The sequence below is a fragment of the Neolamprologus brichardi genome, chromosome 20, assembly GCF_056152115.1.
Source record: "Neolamprologus brichardi isolate AB-2024 chromosome 20, ASM5615211v1, whole genome shotgun sequence".
NCBI classification, from domain to species: Eukaryota; Metazoa; Chordata; class Actinopteri; order Cichliformes; family Cichlidae; genus Neolamprologus; species Neolamprologus brichardi.
In genome coordinates this window covers 17,713,545-17,726,869 of record NC_142123.1, presented here as the reverse complement: position 1 = coordinate 17,726,869, position 13,325 = coordinate 17,713,545, and the positions used below count along the sequence as shown (strand labels likewise).

Genomic DNA, 13,325 nt, shown 5'->3' with positions numbered 1-13,325 from the left:
AAACAAAACAAAACAAAACGAAAAACACACAGTAGAACACAGTAGTAGAACAAAACTGTCCACTGTGGGCAACTGCTCACAGTAGCCCCACATGGGCACCAACAGGGCATTTTGCTGGGGCAATATTTAAATGATTCCTATTTTTAGGACTGAAGATTGTGCCAACTATGCTCTAACAATGATGCCTAGCTTAAAAGTGACAAACTCAGGAACACTGCTCAGTGAGTTCTACGTTTAAATTGTCAACAGTGGTCACATCAAAAGCAGCGCGATTCTGAATCTCCGTGTGTGTGTGTTCACAGCCCGTTTTCTACAGTTCTAAATCCGTGTGACGTCACTCTCCCAGAATGCCTGGCTTCCAGCGCGGCGCCCAGCAGTCAAGGCCCGAAGTCCAACAAACACCTTTAAACTTGTTGCAAAATGTCGACATGGAGTCGGAGCGGAGGCTGGACGGAGAGGTGGACCTAGGCTCAGTCGGTAAGTACCACCGATCCCTCGTCTGATCGGCCGAGCTGGAGTTTAACGCTGCTGGGCAAAGTATGTGAGTTAGCTCCTGCGAGACAAACTCCGACGCAAGTTAGTGAAGCGTTCATCTTTTGTTGTTTAATCAGCTTGTTGGCTCGGTTAATATCGGGACTTCATCCTTGGCTGCACTGACACCAGTCTGTGGATGTCCCTGATATAAAGCACGTGTATTATAGACCCAATAAACATGGTAATACACAAGTACTAAACCTGATTTCACATCCACTGCCGAATGTTGTAAACGCAGGCAGGCTAGCGGTCATATTTAGCCCGATGTGGTAATGACCCTGTCCACCCGCCCACTCCCCCGACTCTTGTCAGTCCACAAAGCTGCGTGGGCTCAGTTTCCCGGCGCTCGTCAACTCATCAGTTTGGCTCCTTCACCAGGAAGGTACTTAATAGTTGAGTTCAGGAACTGAAAGTTATTAGGCAGAAATTAATTTGATTGCAGTTCAATACTTAGGACCCACAAGATGGCACTGCGATATCCCGGCGCTACTTTTCGTGTCAGCTTCATTCAGTGCCTCTGTCCAAGTTTGAAGAACAGGGACCTCGTGTTCAGCGAGCATCGTGTAAAAGCACCAACTTTCTCCCAGTCACAGTGTCAGCTAAACAAGTGAAACTGAGCGAGAGCTATGAAAATAAACATTGGTGAATTCTAACGCTTTAAAAATATATTTACCAACAACATTATTGAAAGTGAACAGACATTTTTATACATGGGAATAAAATATTTAGTCTAACATCACGGTTTAAATGCTTTAAACGGAAACAAAAAACCGTGACTTATTCTCTGCAGAGTAAAAGCAGTTAGCCCAGCACCAAAGCCTGCTGTGAATATGTGTCAAGTGAACTTAATGATGCACGTGACAGTAAAACTGCATGTACTAACTAGAGAAGTTATATAGCCAACGTTTGGTTATTACTGCGCTAACGGGCCCAAACATGTAAACGCACACGCAGTGGCCACTGGTTTAGGCTGACGGAGATGACTGATCACAGGCTTTGACCCCATAGCCACATTTCCAAACATGCTCACAAATGTGAATGTGAGAATAACATAAAGAGAATAATCTGTGAGCTTCCTAATAAGTCATAAGTAGCAGCCATAATCACTTTTACAGCAACACATTGCGAGAAGTAGGGCTCCATGATTATGGCCAAAACGATTATCACAATTATTTTTATCAGTTCTTCGATTGCAGTTATTTTTGACAATTACTCATTGAATTTGGTGACAAAAATGTTTTTATTTTCATGTCATAAACACTGCATTCACATTTTTCATTTTTGCAGAAATCTTTGCATCAAAATAAAGCAATTCCTGTTCGTTTAAACAAATTGAGTGCATCTCATAGAAGAAAAAAAGTATACATGAAAAGATTTTACAGTACAATACAATACAATACAGTTTTATTTATATAGCACATTTAAAAACCCGAAGGCACACCAAAGTACTTCACAGTAATATGGAGAGTCAGCATAAGTCAATAACAGGGTACAAATCGGGCACTAGCACAGACAGGATAGAGGCACTAACAGACCAGAAGAGTTAGATAAGTACAAAATCCGCTAAGAAGACAAAAACAGCAGTAAAATGAATAATAAAATAATAAATTTAATACAATTTAATAAAAGATTTAAAAGTTTAAAATGTAAAAGATTTATAAGGGTATTAACTGGTCAGGAAAGCCAAGTCAAATAGATATGCTTTCAATCTTGATTTAAAGGATTGGATAGAGTCCAAGGCTCGAATAGAAGCAGGGAGGCTATTCCAAAGGTTGGGTGCAGCTGAAGCAAAGGCACCATCGCCTCTGGTCTTCAGTCTAAACTTAGGTTGGGCCAGGAGTAATTGACCTGATGATCTTAATGCACGACAAGGAGTGTACAGATTGAGGAGGTCAGTGAGGTAGCTGGGCGCATTTTACCCAAATGCAATCAGGGTAGCACACCTTTCACTTTGATCGTGTTGCACTGTTTTTATTGGTCTTCATGCATTCATACTGCACTTCATTGTGTGTTTTCAGGGGGTTGTTGTTGTTGTTGAATTAGTTGTTGTTTTGCAGTGCAGACAAAACTCCATAGCATGCTTTGCATATCATTTGGTCTTGCTTAGAGTCACTTTCCCAGTATGGCCACAGTATGTCTAAACAACAGATCATGATCCACATTGAGGGACAATCTCTTCAGCTTCTGCTGTGTCAGACATGTGAATTTGGTTGTTTATCTGTCTTTGTACATAGTGTTACTCGTCCAGACTAGTCCAGGAATCTTCATGCTGCATGTTGCAGGGGACAGCTCTAATTGGCACAAATTCATGAATTTTAATTAGGGAAATGGTCAGTAATAAATATAGTTGAGGGCAAAAAAGGATTGGTTAATTTGCTTATATTAGAGTCAGGTGATACTGAATAAGGATAGCAGTCAGCCATGATTGTCATCTTGTTTTTATCTAAAAAATTAGGTTAGTTAACCTCCTAGGACCTGGCGTCCACATATGTGGACATCACATTTTGGGTTGTCTAGACCAAAATACTTAATTTTTCTCTACAAGGGCCAGATATCCACTTTCAAGGATGTTATACTGCCACTGTTCTATCAAAATTTAAAACAAATGTCCTCATATGTGGATCTCATTTTTCTCAGAAACAAAAATTAGGTTAAAAAAATCTGGTAATTCTTTGTTTTTACATTCATCAGGTCCCAATCAACCCAAATACCAAATAAAAATTAAAAATGCATGCCATGAAAGAGTTTGGGTCTTAGGAGGTTAAAGCCTAATCTTTGCAACACATGTGACACATTCAAGGCATGAACAAGCACAATTTTGTAAGACCTCATTAAAGTATTGTTGATTATTTTCAAGGTGGAAAAAAAATCCAGACTTTGAGCTTAAGAATTGACAGATGTTTGACATCCTTGTGCTCTCTGTCCCTTTTGGTAATTGTAGTCTACCTCAATTTCTTCTCTACCTGAGCACTCAAAGTGCTTTATACAACATGCCTTATACACTCATTTATATAAGCACTTTTTTCCTATGCTTAAGTGGTTTCTATCCAACATTCACAGAGATTCATAGAGAGACACATTAGCTGGCTTCCTTTCTGTACAAAAATGTTATTTGTCCAATCTCCAAAAGTTGATTCTGTTCATCTGGACGTAGCGTTTTCTGGGAGAAACGTTTCGTCTTTGATCAATGGTCATGAGAATTTGCATAATTATGATTAAGGAATGTCTGTGAAGGTTCTCAGTCATCCAGGTCATTGTAGTCAAAGAAACGTCTTCAAGTAACTTAAAGAAGTCCAGATGCTTTTCTTTGCAAGCTCCTTTGACTATGATTAAGGAACTGACCTCACAGCCCATTGTTCCTCAGGGGGCTGGTTTCAGTCATTATGCAAATGTACTGTTTATAAGATTGGGGAAACCTGCAGTCAGCTGAGACTGAAGAAGTCACTTGGATGAGTGACGAAACGTTTCTCCCAGAAAACGCTACGTCCAGATGAACAGAATCAACTTTTGGAGATTTATTTTCCTGGATGATTGAGAATGCATCAAGACGTTATTTATCCAATCTAATTTTTCTGTGCCTCACTTTCTCTGTGCCTCACTTTCTCTGCGCCTCACCACCTAATTGAGTCACTCCATCTCAAATCAATTTGGGCTGTTTGCTCAACCATCTCCAATTTGCATAAACATTTTGTGGTACAAAAACTTTAACTTTCCACTTGGGCTGCAACGATTCATCAGCATAATCGATGACATCAATTATAAAAATTTATCGACACAGAATTTGCTCCTGTCCATTTCTTCATTTAGTCCAAAGTTGAGGTCGCCCCCAAGAACAAGTGATATATTACATTGTTACATTATGAATGTACTGTGAGTATAATAATACTAATGGAAATGAGTAAGGGTAGCACGGTGGCACTATGGTTTGTACCGTTACACCAAGAGGTGTGAGGCAACAGTGAGTTCAATTCCACCATCAAGTCAGGGTCTTTCTGTGTGGAGTTTGCATGTTCTTCCCATGTTTGCATGGGTTCTTTCCGGGCGCTCCGGCTTCCTCTCACAATCCAAAGACATGCAGTTAGTGGGGATGGGTTTACTGGAAATTCTAAATTGCCCATAGGTGTGAGTGGTTGTGTGTCTCTATGTGTTAACCCTGCGGATGCCTGGCGACCTGTCCAGGGAGTACCCTTCCTCTCTAGGACAGCTGGAATAGGCTTCAGCCCCCCTGCGACCCTGGCAAGGATACGTGGAAGAGAATAGATGGATGGAGCATGTACGTACTTGTCTGTGAGGCTATAGTGGATGTGCTGACACTGAGTGCGTGTGTGTGTGATTGTGCCATGCCGATGTGAAAAATCAGGGGGGGTGGTTTGTGACTGTGTAGGAAAACAGGTGATCGGTGCAGTGAAAGAAGTAAGAAAACCATGGAAAAGGGCAAATGGGAGGGATGAAAGAGAAAACTTGAACGAAAACAAAAACATTGTAATGAAATATCCCTAAGATGTCAGTGTAGGTTCTTAGTTATCCAGGTCACAGTGGTCATGGTAGACTACCACGACGTGAATTTGTCTGAAAACCTCACGTGGGTATGCAACTAGGGCCGCAGTGATTCATTGGGTATTTCGAATAATTTAATTTAAAAAAAAATTTAGACACAAATTCTTTGCTTTGATACTTTGTGAACTCAGCTTGAGTGAAAGAAAATGTGTTTCTCATGTCCAAAACACTAGCGCTGTTCCTGTAATCACCATTAAAACCTTTGCTGGCAAAAACTAGCCAAGTTCTTCATCAAAGCACCTGATCAACAAACTCCGACATGAAGACATCAAACTTTGTAGCTGTTCCATCCACCGCTTTTTGTTTTACACAGAGAAAAATCTGCAGTAAGCATCCAGAAGATGCATTAAGATATGCAGATAAACTCTTAATGTGGTCTGAAACATGTTTGCTGAAGGCTTATGTCAGCCGTCTTATTGTGGAAGCAAACGGGCAAAAAATGGGGCACGGTGTGTAATTTATTTCAAGGTTTTCATGTCTTTTTTTTTTTCAGATTGAAAGTGAAATAATATAAAATACTATCTCAGTTAAATTGTGTTCATATACACACTGACCTGAGTGATTTTAGGTTGGACAGTAAATATTAATGTCTACTCTATCATAAGGTCTTGTTTTCAACAGGGAAAACTTCAGAATGCTGATATGCTTGCTTCTCTTCATTGGAGCTACCGCATTCTCCTTTAAGGGCTTACAGACACAAACTCACTCATTCACTTTCACTTGTACACTTAAACACACAGAAATAAACAAAACTCATAAAGCCTTCCAAAAAGACAGAGTAAAGATGCATTTTGCTTAGATTGCATGTTTATTTAGTTTTCTTTGACATTGACTTAAACCTCGTGCGTTCTCCCAAGTAGTAATAAATATATTAAAAATAAGGCTTTTATGAAACCCCTGAATAAAAAATTTCTTCTTGAAAATTTACAGTTCAGTATTTAATGTTACATAAAATAAACCATATACACGTGTCTTTGAATGGCAAAGATGCAGAAATATCTGCATGGCTAGATGCAGCAGTGCTCGTTCAGCCTGACTAGAGCCTCCTTGCTGGGTGTCTCCCTCTGTTCGCTCACTGCGTTTGTGTCTAGTCTATGCGCTATCACTATGTGTTCTCTAATAAAGGTGAACCCTCAAACCTTCTTCTACTGGCAGCTCATGTCTAAACTGTTTCTCCTTTGGCACAAATAATTTACCTGTTTTTGTGTTCTGAAACTATTAAAATTCTGGCACAGTAAAGAAAGACAAATGCCAATGTCATGTATATGATTACCTCACTGCATACACGAGTAGACATGTATCAGCTAAACAGAAAACAGTTTTAATTGCTTTGATAACTCTGTGCATGCGTGTGTACAAACGAGAACAGTAGTCTAATAACTTAACAGTTGTAGCTTTAAGTGTTTGAGCTCAGAGAGAACCATCTTTTGGTGATATAGTGGTACTATTACTATTATTGTTGTTGTAGTTGTCATGTGATGTCTGCTGCACGCCATCTAAGCCCAGAGGTTTCATGTGAACACACTGACGCATTTTCCTGCACTTTTCTGTTTTGCAGGTCTGTGAAGATGCCGGGCTTCCTGTCATTCAGCTACTGAATGCTAAATTAGACTGCAGGCCAACACAAGAACATTTCTCAGGAAACACACAGACCCAGTCTGAGCTTCCAAAGCTCCTCATCACAACAGCCCTTTTGGGGTTGCTATGGCAGCTGCTGTCACAGAAACCAAGTGCTGGACACAGGCTTGCCCCAGTAAGGCAGGACAAACCTCTAGTCATTGCTGCAAGAGACCGTCAGACAGCACTTAGCATTTATCGTGCACTTTAACAAACGATCCGAACTCCGTGGGCTGATTGTACCGTCTCCTCATGAGTTTTGTGTTTATCAGCGCAGGCTCGTGGCCAGAGTCCCTGAGCAGCACAGCCGAAACCCACCATTGTATTAGACCATGTTCCACCAGCAAGACCATCTAAAGAGCCAGCCACAGGAGAGCCATCCTGCCGTTCGGCAGCTTTTTCACTGCCAGGACTGTGGGAAGCAGTACAACACCCAGCTAGGTTACAGACGCCACCTCGTGGCAGCTCACAGTGCTGCAGCAGCCCTGCCCTGCTCAGATGTCGCTCCTTCCCTGCTGGAGCACCTGGGTGGCCATATTGACAGGCCTCCACCGTCAGAGGGAAGCATTAATGTTGTGGTGCCAGTAAGAGAGAGGAAGTACTCCTGTGAGAGATGCGACCGCCGTTTTTACACACGTAAGGATGTGCGCCGTCACGCGGTGGTGCACACAGGACGCCGTGACTTCCTGTGTCCGCGCTGTGCCCAACGCTTTGGCCGCAGAGACCACCTGACTCGCCATTTGAAGAAGAGCCATGCCCAGGAGACGGGGTTGATGCCACCCTGCAGTTCCAGCACTCCTGTGGCTACACCGAGCCCCTCCACTATGTGCCCAGTAAAAGAGGAGCCCAGCCCAGTCACCCCTGAGATGGCCTCTGTCTCCAAGGAGCCCATGGAGACTTTTTCCAGGGAAATGTACTCCTCGTACCACATGGCCAGTCCTGTCCCTGGCATGGGCCAACCTCATGGCCTTATTCAAGGCTCCTTGTCCTCGAGCATGGGTGTGGCTCGCCACATGCCCTCTCAATCTTCCCAACCCCACCATCATCACCTGGCACCATCGGCAGCTCCACAGCAGCAGCATTACAGCAACGTGCCACGGTACCAGCACCACAGCTCTACCTCATATCCTCGTGGCGACGTGGACAGCTTCCTGCTGGACCTGCAGAGTGCCCCCCCGCCTCACCTGAGTGCAGTAAACTCCTCTACCTCTACTTCTGCTTCCCCTCAGAGGGACGTTCTGGCTGAAGGGGTGAGTGCTGGTGGTGACCCACACTTGATGTCCAGGAGCCCTGCTGTGCCCTCAGCTGAGCTGTCCTGCACCACTAACATGGACCTGGGACCCCTGCTGAGCTTCTTACCTTTCAGCCTGCCACCGTACAGCCCTCACATGGGGATGGGAAGCTTAGTGATGAGCTATCCACCTACCACCACCACCACCGCGTGCTCTCCATCCTCTTCCACCGGGCTGTCCTCCCAGGCTCCAGGGCCGTTCACCTTCTTCCACTCTCCGCAGGCTAGTGCACCACAGGGCCCTGGGCCCCACAACCACACCCAACTACCTCAGGCATACAGCAGTCCTGCTATGAGCACATCCACTTCCCTACCTCATTACTACCAGGCCTTTCAGCAGTAAGCAGCTGTCCCCGCGCAGTGCTCAATGTTTTTGTTCATGAAAATAGTCAAATTAAGGAACGGCGTCTTTACTGTAAAACAGATGTCTTGTTTTAGATATTGTTGAACGCAACAAATCACCTCAGCAGTATTACCTCATTATTTAAAGTAAGCTTGAATGTTTAAGAAGGTGTAGATGTTTTAACTGCAACCAAAATATACTTGTACTTCTCCATCTAGAAACAGTAGATGCACTTCATACAGGTGCTGCTTATTGCTCTCACTGAGCCTGTCATCTGTGAGAAAAGGACACCTTCCTTACTCAGGTGGATGTGAAAACATTGGCGCATTACAGAGAGCGAGCACTACCGAAAAGACTAAGCCTCAGAGCACCTGTTTGTTTGACATTTGGATCAGCTTCCTGTCAATGCCGTGCATCATCCATACGATGCATCCACATGTTATTGTCTTTCAAAATGAAGCGTATTTTGTCCGCTTCAAGTTTCAGCAACCCTGTACAAATGTCTGTCAGATCAAACATCTCATCCATCTTACTGGAAATGAAGCACAAATGAAATAGAATGAGCTTTGTGACCATTAACACAGTCCCTTTTTAGAAGCTTAGGGACATTTAGTCATAAATCTTTTATTTTTTATTTTCACCGAAGACATGCCAAAACACATGGGGGGCTGCTCCACTGTTACCGATGGGGAAACAGGTTTCGAAATGTTCTGACTCTGAACCAGAATATTTGACACAATAGGAACTGATAAGACAAAGTTTCCTTAGAGCAAAATGAACTCATTGAGCAGTACTACCTGTTTTGTTCCAAATATTTCTGTTTTTGAGTTGCAGCATGGATTACCTGTAAAGAGCAACTGGGTGAATCACAGTTTGCTCTCCAGCTATTCAGTTTCTTAAACCATCTCAGAGTCCAGGTTGCTGGAGCCTGTCCCAGAGGGGCTGAAAAGTGGCCTCCACTCTGGACAGACTACCAGGGAGAAACAAAATATGGACATTTAGGAGGCTGAAATACATTACTGAGGTGTCATTTAACGGCCAGTATGAACAGGATGCAGTATTACAGAGAAAAATCTGTTACTTTCATATTTATGGGGAATATTTAAACAAACCACTGAATCCCATGTTTTCTAGGTTTGGGTGTGTTTTTTCAAATCAGCTTAATATTATTTTTCTCATTGGCGGCTGCTGCTGCAATGACCACAGCATGACGAGAAACCTTTTAAATGTACACATGTGAATCAAGGGATTGCTGGAAATGGTAGGAAGTATTGGTTGGACGGTGGCCGCCCTGGCTTCGTGACCTGACGTGGGGCAGCTGGGAACTGATTTAAGCAGAAGGAAGCTTCACATTCCACCCTGTTACCCGTGTTTTCTTTTTTCTGAACTGGACCACTGGATGTGAGCACCGTTAGAACCGAGCACGAACATCCATGTGGAGCATTTCTACCCATTTTACTGTTGCTATTAACACCGTTCTTCAGTGGCTGTGGTGCTGGACTCTGTGAATCTGATAAAATTAGCACTATAAGCACCCTCATCCCTCTTGTCCTGGTCTCACCTTTGCTGCTGATACACGGGGAAGCAGCTAAAGAGTGGATGGTGTCACAGCAAAACAAGAAGCCTCCAGTAACAGACCCAGTTACCTGACATTCACCCAATGTGTCAGGGCTGGTGGAATGGTTTTAAGTCTTCAACTGGTGTGAAGTGACTGATGTGATCTTTAGAGAGGGAGTCATTTAGATGACTCTTTCCTCAACCTTCATTCATAAACCCCTCTAATTAGCACTGTGCCAGGCTTCACATTGTCTTAAAATGCTACTGTTGTGCCTCTCTAAGAGTGTCTAATCTCGTGACTGGGTTGAAGCACTTAGGACAATTCTCAAAAAGTTTGAATTTGATGTGTACCTCAGACCTGGAACTGTGGCTTTCTGCTTTATTTCTGTTTGCTTTTAGTTGTTTGGACTATTTTGGTGCCATTATATTGAAACTTTAAAGGTAGATTTGTTCTTTATGTAGTTGCAGACATAATTCAAACCTTCTACCTCTACATTGTCACGTAACTTTTGCAGCAGTCATTAGAAATTGTTTTAACACGAAGCAGTTTTTAGCACTGAAGAAGGGGAATTTTTCAGAAGTCATTCTGACGGCCTGCATATACACGTGGGCTCGAGTGCTATATTGGAGAGTCATTTCTGTACTTGCCTTTAATGATATTTCTACTTATTTACTACCTCAGATGAGACGGGAAGCTGTCCATCTAACTGCAGAGAAACTTCTCTGTGTAGTTTTATTTTTGTCACAAGCACATGTACTTTGTAGTTCTGTAGTTTTTATTGAAGCTAGCTGCTGCAGCTGATGCTACAGCCTGTGCGTTCACTGCTCGTGCCTCAGCCTGTTTAACACTTGTTTCGGTTAGGGATCAGGCCTCCGTCTAAAGGAATTTCACAACTCTTTATTGGAATGTTGAGATGAAATTGAAGGGAGCGCTGACGTGTTCCAAATAAATGTTCCTACAGTGAGCGTAGCAGATTGATCAAAAATCGAATAAGTCTCCAGAACACAAAACAAAATCAACAGTCGTATGGAACAATACATACGATACGTGTGAAGAACAATAAGCTGGACAGCCACAGAGAGGCTGTCCCAAATTTGGCATAATTGTTTGAGAATGTATGTTTGAAAAGTTTGCCAGCAAACACAGATGGTCTTCACGTGAGCTGTGACTACAACTGGTTGCACTGCTCGCTGCTCTGTCGGCCTCTGAAGCCTATCCCAGCTACCGTAGACCGAGAGGCGGGGTACACCCTGGAAAGGTAGCTTAAGCAACTATGGCAAATGTGATCAAACGCACTCCAGACTGATGGCGGAGAAGGGCAGAAACAAGGTTTCACCTCACTAATGACTGTGGTGCCTGCATTTAGCCTGGCTTTGAGAGCCAGTCCAGTGCAGGTTTAGCCACCTTAAACTTAGTTACTTTTTGCTTTAGGGATTTATATTCTAGTTTAATAGACTAGGAGACTGTGACAAGAAAAGGAGTTGTCATTTTCTAATTATCTGAACATAAAGTCATACAAAATAAAATCTTTAGATTTACACTGTCTGTGTCTATGTGCATTTTTATGGAAATCAAATTGCAAAGTTGGAGTATGTGTATTTAACCAGACTTGGAGTACCTTCATGTAAGCTGTATTTGTATATGTCTGTGAAGGTTCTCAGTCATCCAGGTCATCGTAGTCAAAGGAGCTTGCAAAGAAAAGCGTCTGGACTTCTTTAAGTTACTTGAAGACGTTTCACCTCTCATCCGAGAGGCTTCTTCAGTTCTAAGGTCAAATGGTGGAGAGTCCCAGATATAAACCTGGTGGGAGTGTCCCCCCACAGAGGGACAAAAGGACCCCCTGATGATCCTCTAATCGCCTGAGCCAAGGTGTGGAACTGGGTGTGGGTCCCAATCAGCCAGAGTTTCGGGTGAGTTCATTGTGAAACCTGGCCCCACCTTATCATGCGAATTCCTGAGGTCAGATGGCCCAGGATGTGAGTGGGCGTTAAGGCGTCTGGGAAGGGATCTCAAAACTGGATTATAGATGGCAGAGAGTTGGTGTCGTAAACCACCGCCTCTGTTCAAAGATGGTCGCTCACAGTGGACATAGATGGCTTCTTTCACTCCTCTTTCAAACCATCTGTCCAAAATGTGAACATTGGCATCCTCGAAAGAGTGTCCTTTATCCTTAAGATGCAGATGGACAGCTGAATCTTGTCCTGTGGAGGTGGCTCTTCTGTGTTGTGCCATGCGCTTGTGAAGTGGCTGTTTGGACCAAACAGCCACTTCACATATAAATGGCCCACCCTGTAGAATGATTGGTAGAGCCTTCAGGCCCCTCTTGTGTGAAACCAGTTTGGATTCAGGAGACATTTGAGAGGACAGATGGTTTGAAAGAGGAGTGAAAGAAGCCATCTATGTCCACTGTGAGCGACCATCTTTGAACAGAGGCGGTGGTTTACGACACCAACTCTCTGCCATCTATAATCCAGTTTTGAGATCCCTTCCCAGACGCCTTAACGCCCACTCACACCCTGGGCCATCTGACCTCAGGAATTCGCATGATAAGGTGGGGCCAGGTTTCACAATGAACTCACCCGAAACTCTGGCTGATTGGGACCCACACCCAGTTCCACACCTTGGCTCAGGCGATTAGAGGATCATCAGGGGGTCCTTTTGTCCCTCTGTGGGGGGACACTCCCACCAGGTTTATATCTGGGACTCTCCACCATTTGACCTTAGAACTGAAGAAGCCTCTCGGATGAGAGGTGAAACGTCTTCAAGTAACTTAAAGAAGTCCAGACGCTTTTCTTTGTATTTGAATACAGAAACAAGGTGAATAGGATAGTAACTGTGCTGGTCTTCTGCATGCTGACGCTACCTATAGATTATTTTTAAACCAGATTTAGTTTACTTTTTATTAGTGAGTGAATTGCACTTAAATACAAGCATAAGAAGGCAGAATCTGTGGCCATAAAGCCAGAAGCTTTTCAGATATTTCTGTTAATCCCATAGAATGTCATTTTAAAATATGACTATTGTCAATACATTAAATATTAATATAAAGTCAAACCAACTACCAAGTGTACACAACAAGTTTGAGCCAGTATGCTTTGCATTCTGGGATGCAGCAAGGTAATATAGATGTGCCAAGATCTGTATGCGGTAACTAGCTGTGAAATGATCATGTAGGCTCTGTTCTCAAATAGTCCAGAACAAAGCACCTTCTTCCTGTATGTACCTTTGTTGCTCCCGATAAAGCAGACTAACAATTCCCAGATGGTTTGTAATGATGCATTTTGGTTTGCCCACGAGATCTTATAGTTAAAAACCTCATAGTACCATATCAGCCCTGTCTTATGCTGTATTGCGGCTTCCCGCCCTCATTTCTAAGTACATTTCATGACAAAAACACATACAGACACTTTCTATCTCTCTCTCTC

General features: G+C 43.2%; 1 protein-coding gene across 1 annotated transcript; it reads left to right on the top strand.

Annotated features, from left to right (window-relative positions):
- Positions 1 to 345: 345 nt before the first annotated feature.
- On the top strand, positions 346 to 11,409 carry LOC102789955 (zinc finger protein PLAGL2-like). The gene is made up of 2 exons (XM_006807159.3): positions 346 to 477; positions 6,650 to 11,409. The coding sequence occupies exon 2, from the start codon at positions 7,041 to 7,043 to the stop codon at positions 8,340 to 8,342; it is 1,302 nt and encodes a 433-aa protein (XP_006807222.2). The 5' UTR covers positions 346 to 477; positions 6,650 to 7,040; the 3' UTR covers positions 8,343 to 11,409.
- Positions 11,410 to 13,325: the final 1,916 nt, after the last annotated feature.

Bases quoted from the DNA above. Each gene is read 5' to 3' on its own strand.
- LOC102789955 (XM_006807159.3), top strand. From the start codon at position 7,041: ATGTTCCACCAGCAAGACCATCTAAAGAGCCAGCCACAGGAGAGCCAT.